Below are 18,337 nucleotides of genomic sequence, written 5' to 3' on the forward strand. Positions count from 1 at the left end.
TTCAGTCTATGGAGCTTCTTAATGTTGTTTTTATATATGAACAAAGAGTAGACCATTTAGACTAGCTTTTAATTCTAGATATTATGTTAATTAATTGAATTTAACATGCCACCATCTACCTTATTTGGATTTGAAACAGTGTCCATCAATAGTAGCTAAATGTAGTTAGGGGATATCTACATTGGTGAAATATGACCAGCAGAAACAATTGGTTATTTACTCTCTTGTCGAATATAGTGGTTCACCTTATTGATAATGAATTTCAATAAAACGCCCTGAAGATCCTGGAACTGGTCATTTTTGAATTGTGAATAATTTCTTCTTCATTTCACTCCACTAATGGTGGCCTCAGCTTCAGCTGCCTGGATTCCTCACTCTGGAAATGACCCCACCCAACTCCTCCCTCCCAATCATACCTTCCTTGCTTCTCTAGGTTTAAAGCATCTATTTTTGTCCAAACCTTTGGAAAGCTTTCCTAGTTTCTCTTCCGTTGGTTCGGCACATTTTACTCACCAAGCCTAAAACATCTCAGGATATTTTTCAAAGAATGTCAAGCAAGTTCTGATAACTGACAGCAGCTTCTAATTTCCAACAGTGGCAAACCAGTTAACACAGAACATAGCAACATCAGGATGGGGGTGTTAATTTGTGCAAGCGTTCAGACTCGAAGTTGTGCTCAGATTTCTGAAGGATAATCGGAGGGAACACAAAAGTTTTGCTGTCAAAACCCTTGCAAATTCTTGGGCCACTATCCATGCTTTTTAAAATTAAAAATAAAATACATACAATTAAATCTTACTTGATAGAAAATCAAGATCCATCAATTAAATACAAAGATGTTTTGATATGGTGTTACTGCTGAGTAAGGTAGTTTAGAATTTTGTTTCATGCACTGTACAACAGATACAGGGAAATGGCAATGAAATAATGCCCAAGATAATACCAGTTGTTCTCTCTTTCTCGACACAATCATGTGTACATTTGAAGAAATGCATTCTTAATTCATGGTGATGAAAATATATTTGATTTCCAGCACAATGATAATTTGAAGACAATTTGACAAATCCAAACTTGTGTGAAAGAAAAACTGGAACAACTGAACATGCAAAGCTTTGCCTTTTAATCAGTAAAAGGATAAGGAGATTTACAGCATATATGAACGTTGCCTTTTTCATTTACACACACTTTTCATATACACATCTTGAATATAGTCAAACATACATTACAAAAATGAAACTTAGAAACAAAAACACTGAAATTAGAACTGGATGCATTGTCTGAGAACGCTTTACAACTTAAATGACATTCAATCATTTTTAGAATTTGTTACATCCTACATTTTTCTCAATATACAATTCGGGGAATAGAAGTATGCATCCCTACTTCTGAAAAGTAAATCCTTTTTGAAGAAAGCAGATGCATACAATTGACTTTGCAGTACAGTTAAATATTACTGCCTTATACTGAATCAGGGAAATGAGGTGTAAAAAAAAAAGTTTCTTATTTACTCAAGCCAGTTGAATTCAAATCTGGACACCAGTGTATCAGCTCTTAAATAATTATTTTTCCAATGAATTTAGCTTCCTGATCAAGAAAATGTTTCAAACTTGTAGAATATTTCTTCCCTCTCTTGTAACATATGGGGAAAAATACACAAAGATACACTAAACATTGCTTCGGAGTATCTTAATCATGGATTTCTGAGTTAAAAGTCAAAATTCATGATTATATGTTTAAGGCAACATTATCCATATGGTAGTACAATGCATACTCATTGGAATTATACACACTACTGTGTGGTCATCTGCAAAGATGTTTTACTCAGGGGAAATGAAAATACTGATTGATTATTAGCAAAATCTTTTTTGCTTTTAAAATGCACTTGGGTCAAAAGGCATGGTCATATGTAGCATTCCACTTGCACATTACATTAATTTCAATCAATCTCAAGTTTGAGAACACCATCAAGAATTCTGAAAATGCATTCCCACAGTCAGATCAAGCATTGCTCTGTATGGTTGCAGACCTTGTTGAATTATAATCTTTTGCTTCTGGCCCAGGCTAGTTCAAACAGTTTTTGTTATTGTTCAGCTCCAACAATACCACTCTAAAAAGGTACAAATCCCAGACATAATACAATTCTCCACAATTTAATGCAAATTACATGTTCAATCATTTCTAAGTTTATTAATACATTAAGTTCTTCTCTTCCTTTGGTGGAAATATACCACATAGATATAGTTGTCTTTTAGAATCTCGTTTAACAAAAAAAAATGCTTTTAATATAAAAACAAATCTACTTTTGGAGAACAATTTTACTGATTTACCTAATGGTGAGCTATATTAAAAATCCCATTTTATTGCTAAATTTAGCAATGCATTACAATATCCAGTCATGCAAAGAAAATTCAGCTGACTTTTAAAATAAATTGAGTAGTCAGCTCGTCCAATGCATCATGGCAGTATGCTTCCCTTGTGAGAACTACTGAATAGTCACAGAAGGTGCAGTTTATCAACAAGATAATTGATACCATTTCCATATAGTCCAGTTTCAGCATCCATCTCTTTTTCTCATCTCCATTCAGTACAGGCCTGGATTAACAATCCAGATCATGCAAATAGAATGCCCATGATAGCAGTTACAGAATTTGACTTCAGTTAATAAAAACACATGGAAATAAGCTGGTATCTGTAAGCGACCTCAGCAGTTTGGTTTTGGTTGCAATAAAAATCCAACTGATTCCCTAGCATCCTTTAAGGCAAACAATTTACTACTCTCACTCAGTCTGGCTTATGTGCAAGTACAAGTCCATACCAACATGATTGATTTAAACATGCTCTAAAATGACCTAACAATCTGCTCAGCTGTCTCAAACCGATATAGCAGTCCAAGAAAGGTATGCCACCATCTTTTCAAGGCAACTAGGTATTGATAATCCATGCCAGTCTCCCACAGCTGTTCATGTTCAGAGGATGAATAAAAACATTTTTAAAACGCAGTTCAAAACACTGGTCATGCGCATACAGTTGGTTTCCACACACCTGAGAGTCAATTGCCAAATAAGATGCACCAGGGCCAAGACGCAGAAATGTAGTCCATATCTGTTTCGTCAGTAAATCATTGCTGAATTCAGACAGTGGAGACGCTTCTGATGATTTACTTTTAATCCCACCACATGGTGAGACTGTATACTTGAAACCGTTGAGAACATACAATTAATAAATCCATACGAATAAGGACAATATACAAGGGTAGCATAATGCCCTAGTGCACCAGAGTCTTGCAACATACTGCAGACAAGTTTATTTCATTTTGAACCATTTGCCAATGCAGGGGCTAATAGGATCCAGGTTGAAGCATTGAACCAGTATGAAACAAATCTTTCTTGGTTGTATTAGATTTGAAATAAACCGCTGGAAATGAACATGATACAATATGGTAAAAGCATTATATGCAAGTAAATGGTAACATTATCAAAGCACTTAAATTTCAAAAGACAATAGATATAAACAAATTACGATGTAAACTATTATAACTAGTGGTTAATCATACTGAAGATATAACCAAGATAACAGATCCTGCTTTGCCTAAAAGATGGACAGAATTTACATTGGAGAAGCAGCACATTCTGTGCCAAACTCCATGTCCAGAGTAATGGAATCTGTAAAAGCAATAGAAAAATAAAACAGTAAAATTAAAATTGTTTGAAAATCCCACTGAAAAGTAGTAATTGGATTGGAGTTCCACTACTCCTCCAGGTGAACGGTACGGGTTTGGAGAGAATCCTGCTTGTCACTTACCAAGGCCACCTGCTGCTCCTTGTTCAGGTCCTTCATTATTGCTTCCACAATGCATTAAAGAGTCCAGTGTACGTGGAGACATTGGGAAAAGGTCACTTGTGTTGCCAGAATTTGTTCTGTACAAATTAGATACATAAAGCAAATAGATTTTCAAGTTGAGATGCCTGTATCATTAAATTTATATAAAGCAGTTACTGCTATTAATGTACACAAAATACTCTTGTTGCTCCGTGACAGTGGTTAGACGATCATATAAAACATGTCACTGAAGCATATTCTAAATCAGCCAAAAAAAATCCAATACATCAGTTTTCACTTACGGTGTCACACAAATGAATTTTCTCTTCAGGTATGCAAATGTTTCTGCAATATTAAAAAAGAATCAAAATGAGCTTACAGTATTAGAAAAGGGAAATGCAAAATTTACAATTAAAAGTTATAAATTTGAAGACTATCAACTACCATTCCCAATCATTGTAAGAACTAAGTATTATTTTCCTGACTGAAAAGTGGAGTATCCAAGGGTTTGACAATGAATAGTTGTTCTAAGTGCAGCCACTGAAGATGGGTTGCCCAGTTTAAAGTAGTTTACTGCATGGTCATTATTGCCTGGTAAAATTGAGAGTAGATAATGGGAATACATCTGTTAAATGGTTATATTGTGCGTGCAGAAAAGAGGTTGTAGATTAGATAAAGTTACAATTCTTGATGGATCCAGCAACACAGTGAAGTACAGGAATCGGAACCTTCATAAATCTCAGAAATAGTTTTGTTGAGAAAATAAACAAGCAATCATGGTCAATAGACAATAGACAATAGACAATAGATGCAGGAGTAGGCCATTCTGCCCTTCGAGCCTGCACCGCCATTCAATATGATCATGGCTGATCATTCCTAATTAGTATCCTGTTCCAGCCTTATCTCCATACCCCTTGACTCCACTATCTTTAAGAGCTCTATCCAATTCTTTCTTAAAAGAATCCAGAGACTGGGCCTCCACTGCCCTCTGGGGCAGAGCATTCCACACAGCCACCACTCTCTGTGTGAAGTAGTTTCTCCTCATCTCTGTCCTAAATGGTCTACCCCGTATTTTTAAGTTGTGTCCTCTGGTTCGGCACTCCCCCATCAACGGAAATATGTTCCCTCCTGCCAGAGTGTCCAGTCCTTTCATAAGCCTATACGTTTCAATCAGATCCCCTCTCAGTCTTCTAAACTCAAGGGTATACAAGCCCAGTCGCTTCAGTCTTTCCGTGTAAGGCAATCCTGCCATTCCAGGAATTGACCTCGTGAACCTACGCTGCACTCCCTCAATAGCCAGAATGTCTTTCCTCAAATTTGGAGACCAGAACTGTACACAGTACTCCAGGTGTGGTCTCACCAGGGCCCTGTACAGCTGCAGAAGCACCTCTTTGCTTCTATACTCAATCCCTCTTGTTATGAAGGCCAGCATGCTATTAGCCTTCTTCACGACCTGCTGTACCTGCATGCTTGCCTTCATTGACTGGTGGACAAGAACACCCAGATCTCTCTGAACAGCCCCTTTACCTAATTTGATACCATTGAGGTAGTAATCTGCCTTCCTGTTCTTGCCACCAAAGTGGATAACCAGACATTTATCCACATTAAACTGCATCTGCCATGCATCTGCCCACTCACCTAACTTGTCCAGGTCACCCTGTAATCCCCTAACATCCTCATCACATTTCACCCTACCACCTAGCTTTGTGTCATCAGCAAATTTGCTAATGTTATTGCTGATACCATCTTCTATATCATTTACATATATTGTAAAAAGCTGCGGTCCCAGCACGGATCCCTGCGGTACCCCACTGGTCACTGCCTGCCATTTCGAAATGGAGCCGTTAATCACTACCCTTTGTTTCCTGTTAGCCAACCAATTCTCTATCCAATCTAGTACTTTGCCCCCAATCCCGTGCGCCCTAATTTTACTCACTAATAATAGTACAGGAGGGTTAGTGTCTGCTGCTCCATCATCTGGAGTCATTTTAATGACAGTTTGTCAGTGTCTGTTCACTATTGCCTTCCACTCCCGGGGACAGAGCGAGGACATCTACCTCATGGCTACGTCAGCTGGATAGGGAATCGTCAATGTAGTCAAATAAGCTAACTCGCCCATAGCTGACATGTGGAACTTAAAATGTAATTTTGAAGTCTCTGGCTTCTCTCATTTTACAGTTGGCTAGACAATTCCCAATTTCAAAGTCTTAACTAGCAATCAACATGCAGGATGGACAGCTCCTTCTTACCAACTTTCTGAACTTGTAATATGAACAAGAGTACAGAAGACCAAGAATGGGAACTTAGGCAGGATTGAAAGCTTCACCTGGATCATTGGGATCAATAGCTTCTTGAGGTTCACTGCAGCAATATTTTCCAAATGCTTCTTCTTTTGGAATGTCAGGGTACAAATACACTAGTGGTGACACAAGGATATTGGTAGCATCCATGATCTTGTAACTTATGATAATGTCAGCAAAAGACATATTGGTTAGTTGCTGTTTGGTGTACGGTTCCACAGACTGGATCTGGGTCTTTCCTGTTAGAAAGTGGTTAAAACAAATGTATAAAATAATTCAAATTTCAAAAACTAGAATTACAGCAATGGAACATTTTAATATAATCAAACATCTTATTAATTCAACTTAAAATTACACCAAAAATGAAAAAAGCACGTCATAGTTCAGATGTGAGACTTTCAGGCAAAAGTTAAAATCTGGCCAAATCAAAAAATATCACAGACAAAAATGTGTGTTCATTCTGGGTAACGGAACCCATCAGCTTTGGACATCTCGTGCAAGCGTAAAGCACATCTGCCCACTTGGAAGTGGATTGATAATAATCAAACCCTTTTCAGATCCTTAAAAAATAACTGTTCAATCTAATCGAACTGAACACAAACCAAAGTTCTGGATGTGAAACAATAGTGCATCAGAAATATTATCGTGACTGCATCTTAGAAGTTGCTGAGACATTAGTACATTTGATCAGATTTGTAGCTACACTAAGAATGTGACATTAAATAAAAAAAATTATACCTGTTTAAACTTCAAGGTAATTAATTGAAAAAAAAACTTGGTCACTTGTATTTGTAAACACAATGAAGACCCACACACTAGTCTCTCCTCATTCAAGTAAAGAGACTGCTTTCATGCACCTCACCTAACCATACCACATATATCATTGAAAGAAGTTCTACCTAAGAGAACAGCTCTTTTAGCATACAAGGTATTAAAATTTACAATTTAACAAACCTTTGCTGGGTGCATTCTGAGTGGGATACGTGGTATATGAAATATGACAACTCCCATCCTAACATCTTCCCACTCATCCTGGAGCTCAAACTCAAGCTGTTGAGTGGGAGGTTGGGGGAGAAACAAAACCCATCAGCAATCCACCATATGGAGAGACAGAAAGGTCAAACGCACTTGTTAAATCTCAAATGCCTGCAATATTATCCTGCTAGTTCTACCACGCGTCTCCTCCCTTCACCATCAGCATTCTGAAGGAATCATTTCCTCTGCAACACCTTGCTTTACGGTGCAATCACAGAAGGTATGCCACTTGCCATTTTAGTTCCTCCCTCCTCATTGTACAAGACAACAGACAATTGTATTTACTTGTACTCTTTAAATCAAGTCTATTGTTTGGCTGCTTACAAAATCTCTACAGTAGAGAAATCAAACACAGACGGAAGACCACTTTGCAGAACACCTCCAGTCCGCAAGGATGATCCCAATCTTCCAGTCGCTTACTATTTCAATTTAGGATCTTGCTTGCATGCTCACATTTGTTCTTAGCCTGTTGAATTCTTTCAATGAAGCCCAAGGCAAGCTGGAGAAACAGCGTTTCATTGTCTTGAGCACTTTACTGCCTTCTGGATTCAATGTAAACTGTCATTTTGATGCCTTCTGCACCCCGACCCCCAGTGTCTTGTTTTCATTGTTGTACTTTCAGCTATTAACACCTACTACTAACACATGCTGGATCTCTTTGTTGCTTCTTGACAATTAACACCCTTTAACTTTTGTCCTGAGACACCTTGATCTCTAAAATCCCTCACCCACAAACCTTTCCTGGACCTTCTGTTCTGGTCCACTTGTTCCATTCCCATTGTTTTCAGCTAGAAACACTTTTCCATCCCACTCCAACACAGAGGAGTTACATTGCACTTGAAATGCAACTCTATTTCTCTCCCAACAGATGCTGGCAGAACTACTAGGTTTCTCCAGAACCTTTTTTTTGAAATAGCAGTAGATTCTGACTCACTCAACTTATTACGCACATTCAACGTTATGACAACCTTACTCTACTAAACATTCATGTCGAATTGGATGAAATCAGTGAAGCAACATAAAACATCATAATCACATTCATTTTCTTTTCCTAATGAGAAAAAGGCATGAAACACAATGTCATATATAAACATAAATCTAAAATCATAGCTGGTGGATTTGACTGGACGAACGGGTATACTTCACTTTTCAAAAGTTCGCTTTACGTCACTTTGCTTTTAGAAAAGACCTACATTAGCACCGATTTGTTTTTGCTAACCAAAAGAAATTTGAAGAGGATTTTCACTTTTACAAAAAAAAATTGCTTCTTTGCTTTCGTCATTTTGACTTACGAAAGATTTCATGGAAATGCTCTATTTCAGATAGCGGGGGAAACCTGTAAAGCCCCAGGGGAGTAAGTGCTTTTTCAATGGATGCATTTTTATGGAAATAATCCACACTAAGCTGTGCGGCTGTGTGAACCTACAGGCAATAGTGGGGGTGGGGTTCCATTCACACCACATCAGTGCATAGAAACACTGGCTTCCACTTTGCAAACCCACTACTGCAGGTCTATGTAGCAGTGTTAAAAATATTAGAGACAGCACTGTTCCACACCATAATAATTTTTTTCTCATTGGTCTATAGCTATTTTCAGATTAAAATTGCTTTTGTCATTTCTCAAGGTGAAGGAAGATGTACTGGAACTTAGTTCTAAGCAATGAAACATAATTCTTAGTAACCTGACTTTTGAGACAAAAACACATTTCTCAGGATTTTTCATTCTCACTATATTAGAAGAATTCAAAATCCATCTGCTGAAATAGATCTGCATTACATTCTTACAATTAAAAATGGTACTAGATGTGCCATGGTATCGCCAATGGTGCATCAGAAGTTTGAAAAACAATTTCTCTGCTTATGGGCATGGCCATTATTTATTGTCCATTCGAGTCACTTGTGATTCAAATGATGCCAGGTCATCCTGAATAGAATACTCAATTCAACTAAAATGGTTTATTTGTGTGATGAATGGTGTACTCTGTTTTTTAATACCTTTCTTTTCCCATTTAGATTTCAAAATGGAGGCAGATAATATGGGCAAACCCTAAAGGATTTTTTCTTAAAACACAGATCATTGACCCCTCCTCACCAAGTGCATCAATTCTATGAAAGCATGAGCCTGCAATCACAGGTGGGATTGCTTATATTGCTGAGCTAACATCAGTGAAGAAACCTATTCATTCAGTTTTAACCAGAAAAGACTGACCAAAGTCTCAGTTCAGAAAAAAAAGAAGTTACCATGAAGGAAGTGTTTTAGTTTTGAACAGCCTCTTAAGCCAGAAGAGTTTAAATAGAAAGTTTCAAGGTTGTTAGAACTGAAAAGGTTTAGGCCAGAGTCAGAAATAGTTGGGAACAAAAAAAAACTCAAACTTTGTTTACAGTGTGCATTAAGGCATTTTTTTGTTAAGAATGTCTTCAGCCTAGTGTGATGTTTCAGTGACTAAACAAGTAGTACCAACTGTAAAAATTAACCCCTTCTTGGCCTCTTATTCATTCCATGTTATACTAAACAGTTTAAATAATCAAACTGCCAAGGTGGAATGCATGCTTTCTTAATTATTGTCCAGTAACAGAAACACATCACAGACCGAAAGGGAGGGGGGGGGGGGGCGGGGGAAAGAGGGGGAGGGCCTGAAACTCATTCTTTCGAAGTTGGGTTCGAACGGCCTGTTGTTCAGTGTGAGCCTTTAATTCAGTATCTGCAGTTAGACCACAGATCAGCCATGACCTCAGGACAACAGGGTTGCTCATTCATTGCAGAGCTCAATCAGAGGGTCACCACACCTCAGGATAGAGGTGGTGAGGTTGAGAAGGTGGGACCTCAGCTGACATGGAAACTGAACCCCTACTGTGTAATGCAAACCAGTCCTCCAGCCAATAGTGCTGACCAACCCTCAACTGTATGAAGGGTTGAAGCTTTACAGGAAGCTGTTGTGACATAAGAAATGTTTGCTATACATTAGATTTTTTTTTGGTAAAAGGTCTAATCATTCAAATGATATTCCTAATTAAGCTTTGATTTCTCCATTTTCTGACATTATTTCACATCACGATATTTAACTTAAAAAGTTACATACCATTGATGTCCTTTTCTACCCACGTAAAAGTGATTCCTCCTTCTTTGTTGCTCTCACTGAATCGAAGTAGGAAAGTGCCTGGGGGTTTCACATTCAGTAAAGCTCTCTCTCTTTCTTTGCTGATGAAGCCCATTATATACCTGTTACAAAACAAATCTAATAATTATGAAGATTACAAGTTTTATTAAAAATACAAAGTTTGTGCAACACACCAAGCTTCTAAGATTTACATCAAGATGTAACATAATAGACTGCAGCAATCTGTAGGATTTATCTTCTCAAACTGTAAAATATGTATTTGCAGAGGGAAGCATATTACTCTCTTGCTATCGATTAGCACAACTTTGCTGAATTAGGCAATGAGAAACTGAGGTTCACGGAGGCTTGCATAAGCATATAAAGATAAATAGGAGAGTTATAGTAAAATCTTACCCATCGTTCCACAGAGAAAGAATAAATTTCTTCACTAAGTCTATGATATTGTCCAGCCATACCCAGAATGAAAATGCTTTGCCAGGCATATTCTCCTAAATGAAAAATTTATTGAAGCAAATTTAAGAATATTAAAATGTTTGCTTGTTATTTAAAATTTTGAGTGACTCAACTAAAAAATGTGCTATCCTGAACTTGCTCAATGTGCAACAAAACCTCTAAACAATTAACATAAGATACAATGAAGGTATGTAAAACCCCCTGGATGTTTACTTAAAATTTTAGTATTAAGCGAGTTTTATTTTAGAACTGTAAACATTAAAATAGTATACTAAAGATTCTGCCCAATTATTTATCATTAAAAAAAAATTAAGAGCATTGTAAAAGCAGAATTTTGTGACCAAAAGATGAATGCCAAAGAACAAGTTTAAAACTAAAAGCAAGCTTTTTGATGCCATTACGGAATTTAACAAAGACATGTGTTCACTCACTTTACAGAATTTTGCCCAAGTGATTTGGCACCCAGAGTAGTTGACACCAGGACCTAAAACCACAAACAAAACCATTACAAAAAGAATTTTACAGTATAAAAGGAAATAAATTTAAAAACTCAACTACAAATGTGAAGTATTTTCGGTACTCCATAGTACATGCTGTCAATATTTCTTGCTTCAGCACCACTCATTAAAATGATCATACAACAGCATACAAATACAATTAGAAATGCACACAAGGGAAATAAAGCATTTTAGTCACCAATAGACTTTTTTTTCCATAAGTTGTTTCTAAATCAACATCTGTTACAAAAGAATGATTTTGACACTTTTGAATGCGTTACTTTCTAGACTGCATAGCAGCACTTTATCACGTGGGATGTTGTGAGCACACTGAGAATAACCAGCTCATTTCTTTTGAGCATCATTTGTTAAAGGAAACCGTGGCTTGGACACTAGGACAATTTTTCGTATTTCTTTCAGCACTTTTACAGGATTACGAAAGAAAAAAGGAACCAGAGCTGGATTTAAAAAACAATCCATTTTAAAACAAAATTATATTTACAAATTTAATATTGTTACGGATTGAACTCATAAAATAGTAATCTCAATATTACACATTGTAAGTAGATTTAGTAATTTTAACACAGGATAATCTGCACTGTAGGCAAAATATATACTATATTTAAATTTCTTAATCAGAATACACACAATAGTGTCAGAGGTTAAACTATTTTTAAACTGATTAAAATAGCAGAGAACATCTTTTCGATCAATTTAGTGCTCAGACATGCTACCTCATGATGTAACTTCAATGACTATTTGATATTTTCATTACTCACCAAGCAATTTCTCAGCCAGTGTCCCTAGCTGCTCCATATTCAGGCCTCTTTTTGTGGTGGAAGAAAACTGCCAACTCAGAATCTCTGCGACCTGATCCCATGTGGCAACTGGTGGTTTCGTGAAGAAGTTCACATTCTGTTTGAAAACAGGACGCAATCAATATCTTAATATACTGTGGCTGTGCTGTAATGATATTTGCTTAAAATGTTTTATGTTCACTGGTACTTTTACCAATAGCACTAAAGCTGTTATACCCTGTAAGACTATCACCTTCAAACTTCGTTACATTTACAATAACTTAATTATCCTTAAACACACTAAAATTTGATTACATAAAAATACTTGCACATCTGTAAATAACTTAAAACAGTTTAAACAGGTCTGTGCTCTTGCCAAAAAGAAATTATAAACACAGCTTTCCTCCACAGCTTTAACCAAAATGTTCATTACAATCACCACCCACTTCTAAAAAAGGTGCAAGATTTTATAAACATTAAACTAATTTTTAAGTAGTGTTGTTTAGGATGTTAATAAAAGGAATCCTTCAGAAATGATGGATCAGAAAGTATAATTTTAAAGCTATGGCAAAAGTTGAATAGGGACAAAACACTGAAAATTTAATTCATGGCAAATTTTGAAAAATGACTGAGTTTTTATTTTATCTTCGCAATGTCCCTGTACCATGAATAAATACTTAAGACTAGTTGCAGTTATGTTTTCTGAACATCTTAAACTTTTAAAACTTTTAATGCATGTTGAGTCTGAATAAGTTATGAAGTTGTGAGCATCAATAGACTTTTCCGATAAACTCTGATAACCATCAAGATCTCTTCAGAAACCTAAAGGCAGTTCTAAATTGGCAGCCTTTTAAAAAAATTTTTATTTCCATTAACTTCAACCAAGATTATGTGCACAAGTTCCTAGAGCAGCATGAAAGCAAGACTTTTTGACTCAGAAGTAAACTTGCTAACAGTGTCGAGACTGACCTCAAATGAATTAAACTACATGCAAACTGTTCTAATAAATTATACTAAATATTGGTAAAGGTGTATGTATAAAGTTAGGTCCCTCCTTACATTGGGCACACAATTAGTGATTTACATCATTTTAGTCAATATCTTTGAAACATGTTTCACTCAATGCTCCCTTCCAAGCTAAACCTTGAGTTTTAATTTCCACAACAGCTGAGTTTCGTACCTTTGGGTTATTGGTTAACATATTATACCAAAGGATTGAGGCCCAAGCATTTGGCATCTGGCAGATGTTGGAGATTACCACAACTGGCAGTGAAGACGTCTGTTAAAGAATTTATGTAGTTGGTTAATAGCACGTGTAAACAATTGTTCCAAACTCTGCAGATTTTAAAGAAAAGTATTTCATTTGGTTACATTACAACAGCACATTGGAATATCATGTTCTGAGAAACACTTGCAAAACAAGACTATGCACCTTATAATCTGGCCTTCCCAATTTCCTCCTACACTGCTGAGAATGATGGAAATAGTGATCAGGTAAGTAAAAGCTGCCACTCCAAACAGAGGACTAAGTGGATTGAGTGTTCAGCCTGCTTAACCTACAAATATTTAATTGCATAGCAGAGTGCTATTTCTTTTTACAAAGTTAAGGTGGCAAATGCTAATCGCACAAAAGATTGGAAATACTTTACATTAATCATGCCATAAGTCCACAAAGTGTAAACATTCCACAGAATTTAATTTAGACAACTAGCAAGCAAAAATAAATTACTTTATAACAAGTGTGAATTCATTAATGGATATGCAAACAAGAGGAAATTTGGCATATATTAACAAAAAATATTTAATACAAATGTTGCAATGTTGTTGTAATTTACCTCCAAATCAATTTTAAGTCCTTGATGATAAACTTCCGTCTCAAAGGTTATTAGATGCAGCTCTTCAGTCACAATGAGGGAAGCCTGAAAGAAAAAAACAGAAACAATTATCTAAAACATTGTACAAGGGGTAACTTTTTCGATTTCTGTACAATAAACTGAAATGAAAGTTGGAAAACTAAAACACCAAGAATGTTACAATTTGGAAAAATTAAGTGATGCATTTTTTAAGCTGTGCAAGACAATGGTTTTTGTACCAGTGAGACCATTACAGAGGCTGAATGACACTAGGAGGCTGAGCCAAGGAAAGACTGATGACAGCCCTTTGATTGGTTAAGCAGCAGTTTCCTCCAAATTTATATGCGCAGAGCAGCTAGTGACATCCAGAGGATGCAACAGAACGTATCTTTCTCTCTGCCCTCACTCCATGCCTGGATGAGAAGTCAGAAAAACCGAGACAGCTTTAAAGATAAGTCTAACAAGGAAAGACCTTGGTCCACAGAAAACTATCATAGTGAAGATACAATCATCACTTTACAGGCAGCAGCGAGTCACCATTGCCAAAATCAAAAGAAAATGAGACACACTTTAACCACCAACGATATCGTGTCAAACTATCAACGTGTTTATCATGAACAAGTGTGTGTATATTTGGGATTTTAAAAGTGGTACAGCATGAGTTGCACAGCTGCACATTTCTTTTCTCTATTATTAAAGTTGCGTGTTACAATGAATCGGTTTGTTTTCAGTGACTGAAGAAACCTGATATAAACTGCTTTTGTCCTGAATAGCAGACAGTGAGGCAAACTGATAAGCTTGGTAGCCTATTTGGGGGTTCTACATATTTTGTGATGGCTTGTGAAACAGAGGGGTACAATTAAAGGTGTAACCTTTTCCAGTTAAGTCATGACAGTTTATCATTAATTAGTAGGGTGAGGGCTTTCCGGGCTGGACCAGCAATTATTGCTCACTTTTAATTGCGTACGAATGTGATGGTGAGCTGGCAGAGTTCGTTTGCTGTTAGGGAAGGAGACCTTCCGCTCCACCATACTTTTTCTTTCTAACCCCTCCCCCTCAGAGAAACTGTACAAAAAGCAAATAATTTCCACTTCAAAGCACATAAACTTAGGTTAGGATCTGCATCTATTCAAAGAGAACCCAAGATACCCTGAGATTTATCGGCCAAAATTACAAGAAGAAAGGAAATACAGGTAGACAATCCTTTATCCAAAATGCTCCGAAATCCAGAGTTTAATCATGAAGTTTTTTCTCATTAACAAGATTGCTTGGCGTGCAAACAGCTAACCCAACTCCGCACCCACTCGACCCACATCACTCAGATGTGACATGGGGGCGTGACCCAGGACTGGCAGGCACCAATTCTTACACAGGGTCCATAGTACTTTCAGATGCGTCTGCTTTTCAGTGAGATTTTTAAAAATTTCACCATTAAACTGTCACTTATTCAGAAATCCTAAAACTTTTGAATTCTGAAAACCAGCTGGTCCCAACGGATTCAACTAGAGGATTGTATACCTGTACTAACACTGCAATACGAAAGTTAACTATATTGAAACAGAACTGTACAATGCAGAGTGCAAACATTTAGTTGCAAGCAATTTTACATTTTAAATTTATTACTCACATCACTACTAGCTCTGCCTCCATTTCCACATCTTTGTTCTCGGAGGGTCTGGAGGGAGAAAGATCACATTAATAAATAAATATCATGGCTTGTTGCGTCTGAATAGAAACAATAAAACTTGTAAAACATTAAGAATCCTGTTGCTAGTGATACCTCTTCACCATATCAAATACATCTAAAATGTGTCAAATTAAAGATTTGTGCTCAAAGTGACTTAAAGAATCCTGACGTTCATCATGAAATACAAGTGCACGCCACTGGAATTACTAGGACTTGTTCACATTATGTCAGCAACTCACTACCCTTTACAACCTGAAGCTCTTAACTTCACTGTGGTTTCATTAGCTTATGGATGTCCTTTGTTAGAGATATAATGCATGTGGAAAACATTATGCTAAGAAATTGGAATATACAAACTTTTACATCAGTGGATTCTAAAACTGCTATGGCATATCACTAACTACACTCAAATTAGAAGTAATCCGACTCTAGGTTACAGTCCAACAGGTTTATCTGAAATCACAAGATTTTGGAGCACTGCTCCTTCGTCAGGTGAAGTGACCTGTGACATTTGACTTTGTCCACCCCAGTTCAACACTGGCACCTCCACATCATGGGTACTCAAATTAGTTAAGTGTAAAAGATTTGTAAATGTACACTTAGTGCAGAAATTAATCTCGGTGATAAGGAGTTTTGTTGGGGAAGGCCTACCATATTAAGTGCCAGTTGAGCATATATCTAGTCCGCAGCATGGTTTACCTGGGATTTAATGACCTCTAGTGTTGGAAACCCCACCCCTTAAGAAGTTGAAAGCTCTTCATAATCATTACATGCAGTGGTGGCTGCTGCCAGTGACAATACTCCTTCAAGCCCTAGGATCACTAAAGGACCTAGCGGACAGGTAAGACCCCTAAGCAGAATGGAGATCAAAGAACAGGTACAGCTCAGGAATCGGCCCTTCGGCCCTCCGGGACTGAGCCAATCCAAATATACTGTCTAAACCTGTTGGTCAGTTCCTAAGCTTCTGTATCCCTCTGCTCCCCAACTACTCGTGCATCTGTCCAGACGCATCTTAAATTAATCTACCGTGCCTGCCTCTACCACCTCTGCTGGCAACGCGTTCCAAACGCCCACCACCCTCTCTGAAGCACTTGCCGCATGTATCTCCCTTAAACCTTTCACCTCTCGCCTTGAAAGCGTGACCTCTCGTTATTGAATCCTTCACCTTGGGGAAAAAGCTCGTTTCTATCCACCCTGTCTATACCCTTCATGATTTTGTAAACCTCAACCAGGTCCCCCCGCTCAATCTCCTTTTTTTTCCCCTAATGAAAATAAACCTAACCTACTCAACCTCTCTTCATAGCTAGCACCTTCCATACCAGGCAACATCCTCAAACTTTCTCTGCACCCTCTCCAAAGCATCCACATCCTTTTGGTAATGTAGTGACCAGAACTGTACACAGTATTCTAAATGCAGCCGAACCAATGTCTTGTACAATTTTAACATGACTTGCCCAGCTCTTATACTCAATACCTTGTCCAATGAAGGTAAGCATACTAAATGCCTTCTTGACCGCTCTATTCACCTGTGCAGCAACCTTCAGGGTAAAATGGACCTGCACTCACAGATCTCTCTGCCCATCAACTTTTCCCATGGCTCTGCTGTTCATTGTATAATTCACTCTAGAATTAGTCTTGCCTAAATGCATCACCTCACATTTGGCTGGATTGAAAACCATCTGCCACTTTTCTGCCCAACTCTCCAGTCTACCTATATCCTCCTGTATCCTCTCTCAGAGTCCCTTATGCTGAGAGAGCATAAGGGAAGGGAAGTGTGCTAATTGAAATTGGGAGGGGATATAAAGTAGAAGGGGCATGGGGAAATCTTTCCCCTAAGGGTCCCAATTAGTGACCAGGTAGGAAGGCTGCCCATAATCAGGTTAAGGCCAGAAAGTGCTGAGGTCTCTCCCAGCATCCTGTTTGATCTGAATGAAGAAGCTCCCACCTCATTCCCAACATACTGTAATTAGATTCTGCCCTCAGACACTTGGCCAGTAATACAAATTAGATTTTTAAATATGTATGGAGCAATAATCACAGAGCATATGATAGTATTATTGGCAAAGTAAATATCTAAATGTGTATTGTGTGAGCAACTTATGACCTTTGCTCAAGAGCAGTTTCTCAACAATACTCACCAAATGCTTAAATTCTGCTGACAGGCTTCCATTGTTTGACTCTTCCATATTCATAACTTTTGTATTAGTGCCCAATATGTTGAATTTCCGTGACCTAAGGTATGATAAAACTAGAAAATCACATTCAAGCAGGTACTCAGATAAAAAGACAGATAGACAGACAGAGACAATATTCCAATACAAATCTTTTACACTCAACTAATTTAATCATCAATTTAATGAAGGCACTTTGTGTTGTGCTGCTTTTCTCAGCCAAACCAAGAGTGCAGTATATGTGCCTTGAAGTACTCAGAACCAGCTATGGTTGCGCTACTATCACAAGGGTATATGAGATAATACAGTAGCAGAAGTAAACATAGTGCTTTTTCTGCCTGTATAGTAACTTTGCAATGTGGAAGTTAGCTGAAAATGCGCAGCAGGTCAGGCAGCATCCAAGGAGCAGGAGAATCGACATTTCGGGCATGAGCCCTTCTTCAGGAATCGAATGAAGAAGGGCTCATGCCCGAAATGTCGATTCTCCTGCTCCTTGGATGCTGCCTGACCTGCTGCGCTTTTCCAGCAACACATTTTCAGCTCTGATAATTCCAGAATCTGCAGTCCTCACTTTCTCCTCAATGTGGAAGTTAGGTAAATATTACT

General features: G+C 37.6%; 1 protein-coding gene across 7 annotated transcripts in view; it reads right to left on the reverse strand.

The window, feature by feature from the left end:
• Positions 1-1,097: 1,097 nt before the first annotated feature.
• stat3 (signal transducer and activator of transcription 3 (acute-phase response factor)) overlaps positions 1,098-18,337 on the reverse strand; it is a 52,652-nt gene continuing 35,412 nt past the window's right edge. For all 7 annotated transcript variants that reach the window (XM_072561519.1, XM_072561514.1, XM_072561513.1 and 4 more), the window contains 12 exons: positions 17,699-17,792; positions 15,501-15,548; positions 13,856-13,939; positions 13,201-13,299; positions 12,003-12,138; positions 11,158-11,210; positions 10,667-10,761; positions 10,235-10,374; positions 6,146-6,358; positions 4,122-4,164; positions 3,802-3,917; positions 1,098-3,662 (listed from right to left, as the gene is read on the reverse strand). In XM_072561519.1, coding sequence (XP_072417620.1) covers positions 3,607-3,662; positions 3,802-3,917; positions 4,122-4,164; positions 6,146-6,358; positions 10,235-10,374; positions 10,667-10,761; positions 11,158-11,210; positions 12,003-12,138; positions 13,201-13,299; positions 13,856-13,939; positions 15,501-15,548; positions 17,699-17,792 — 1,177 coding nt within the window. In that variant the 3' untranslated portion in view covers positions 1,098-3,606. The remainder of the gene's footprint in view (positions 3,663-3,801; positions 3,918-4,121; positions 4,165-6,145; positions 6,359-10,234; positions 10,375-10,666; positions 10,762-11,157; positions 11,211-12,002; positions 12,139-13,200; positions 13,300-13,855; positions 13,940-15,500; positions 15,549-17,698; positions 17,793-18,337) is intronic.

Source organism: Chiloscyllium punctatum, chromosome 42 (assembly GCF_047496795.1).
Source record: "Chiloscyllium punctatum isolate Juve2018m chromosome 42, sChiPun1.3, whole genome shotgun sequence".
Lineage (NCBI taxonomy): Eukaryota > Metazoa > Chordata > Chondrichthyes > Orectolobiformes > Hemiscylliidae > Chiloscyllium > Chiloscyllium punctatum.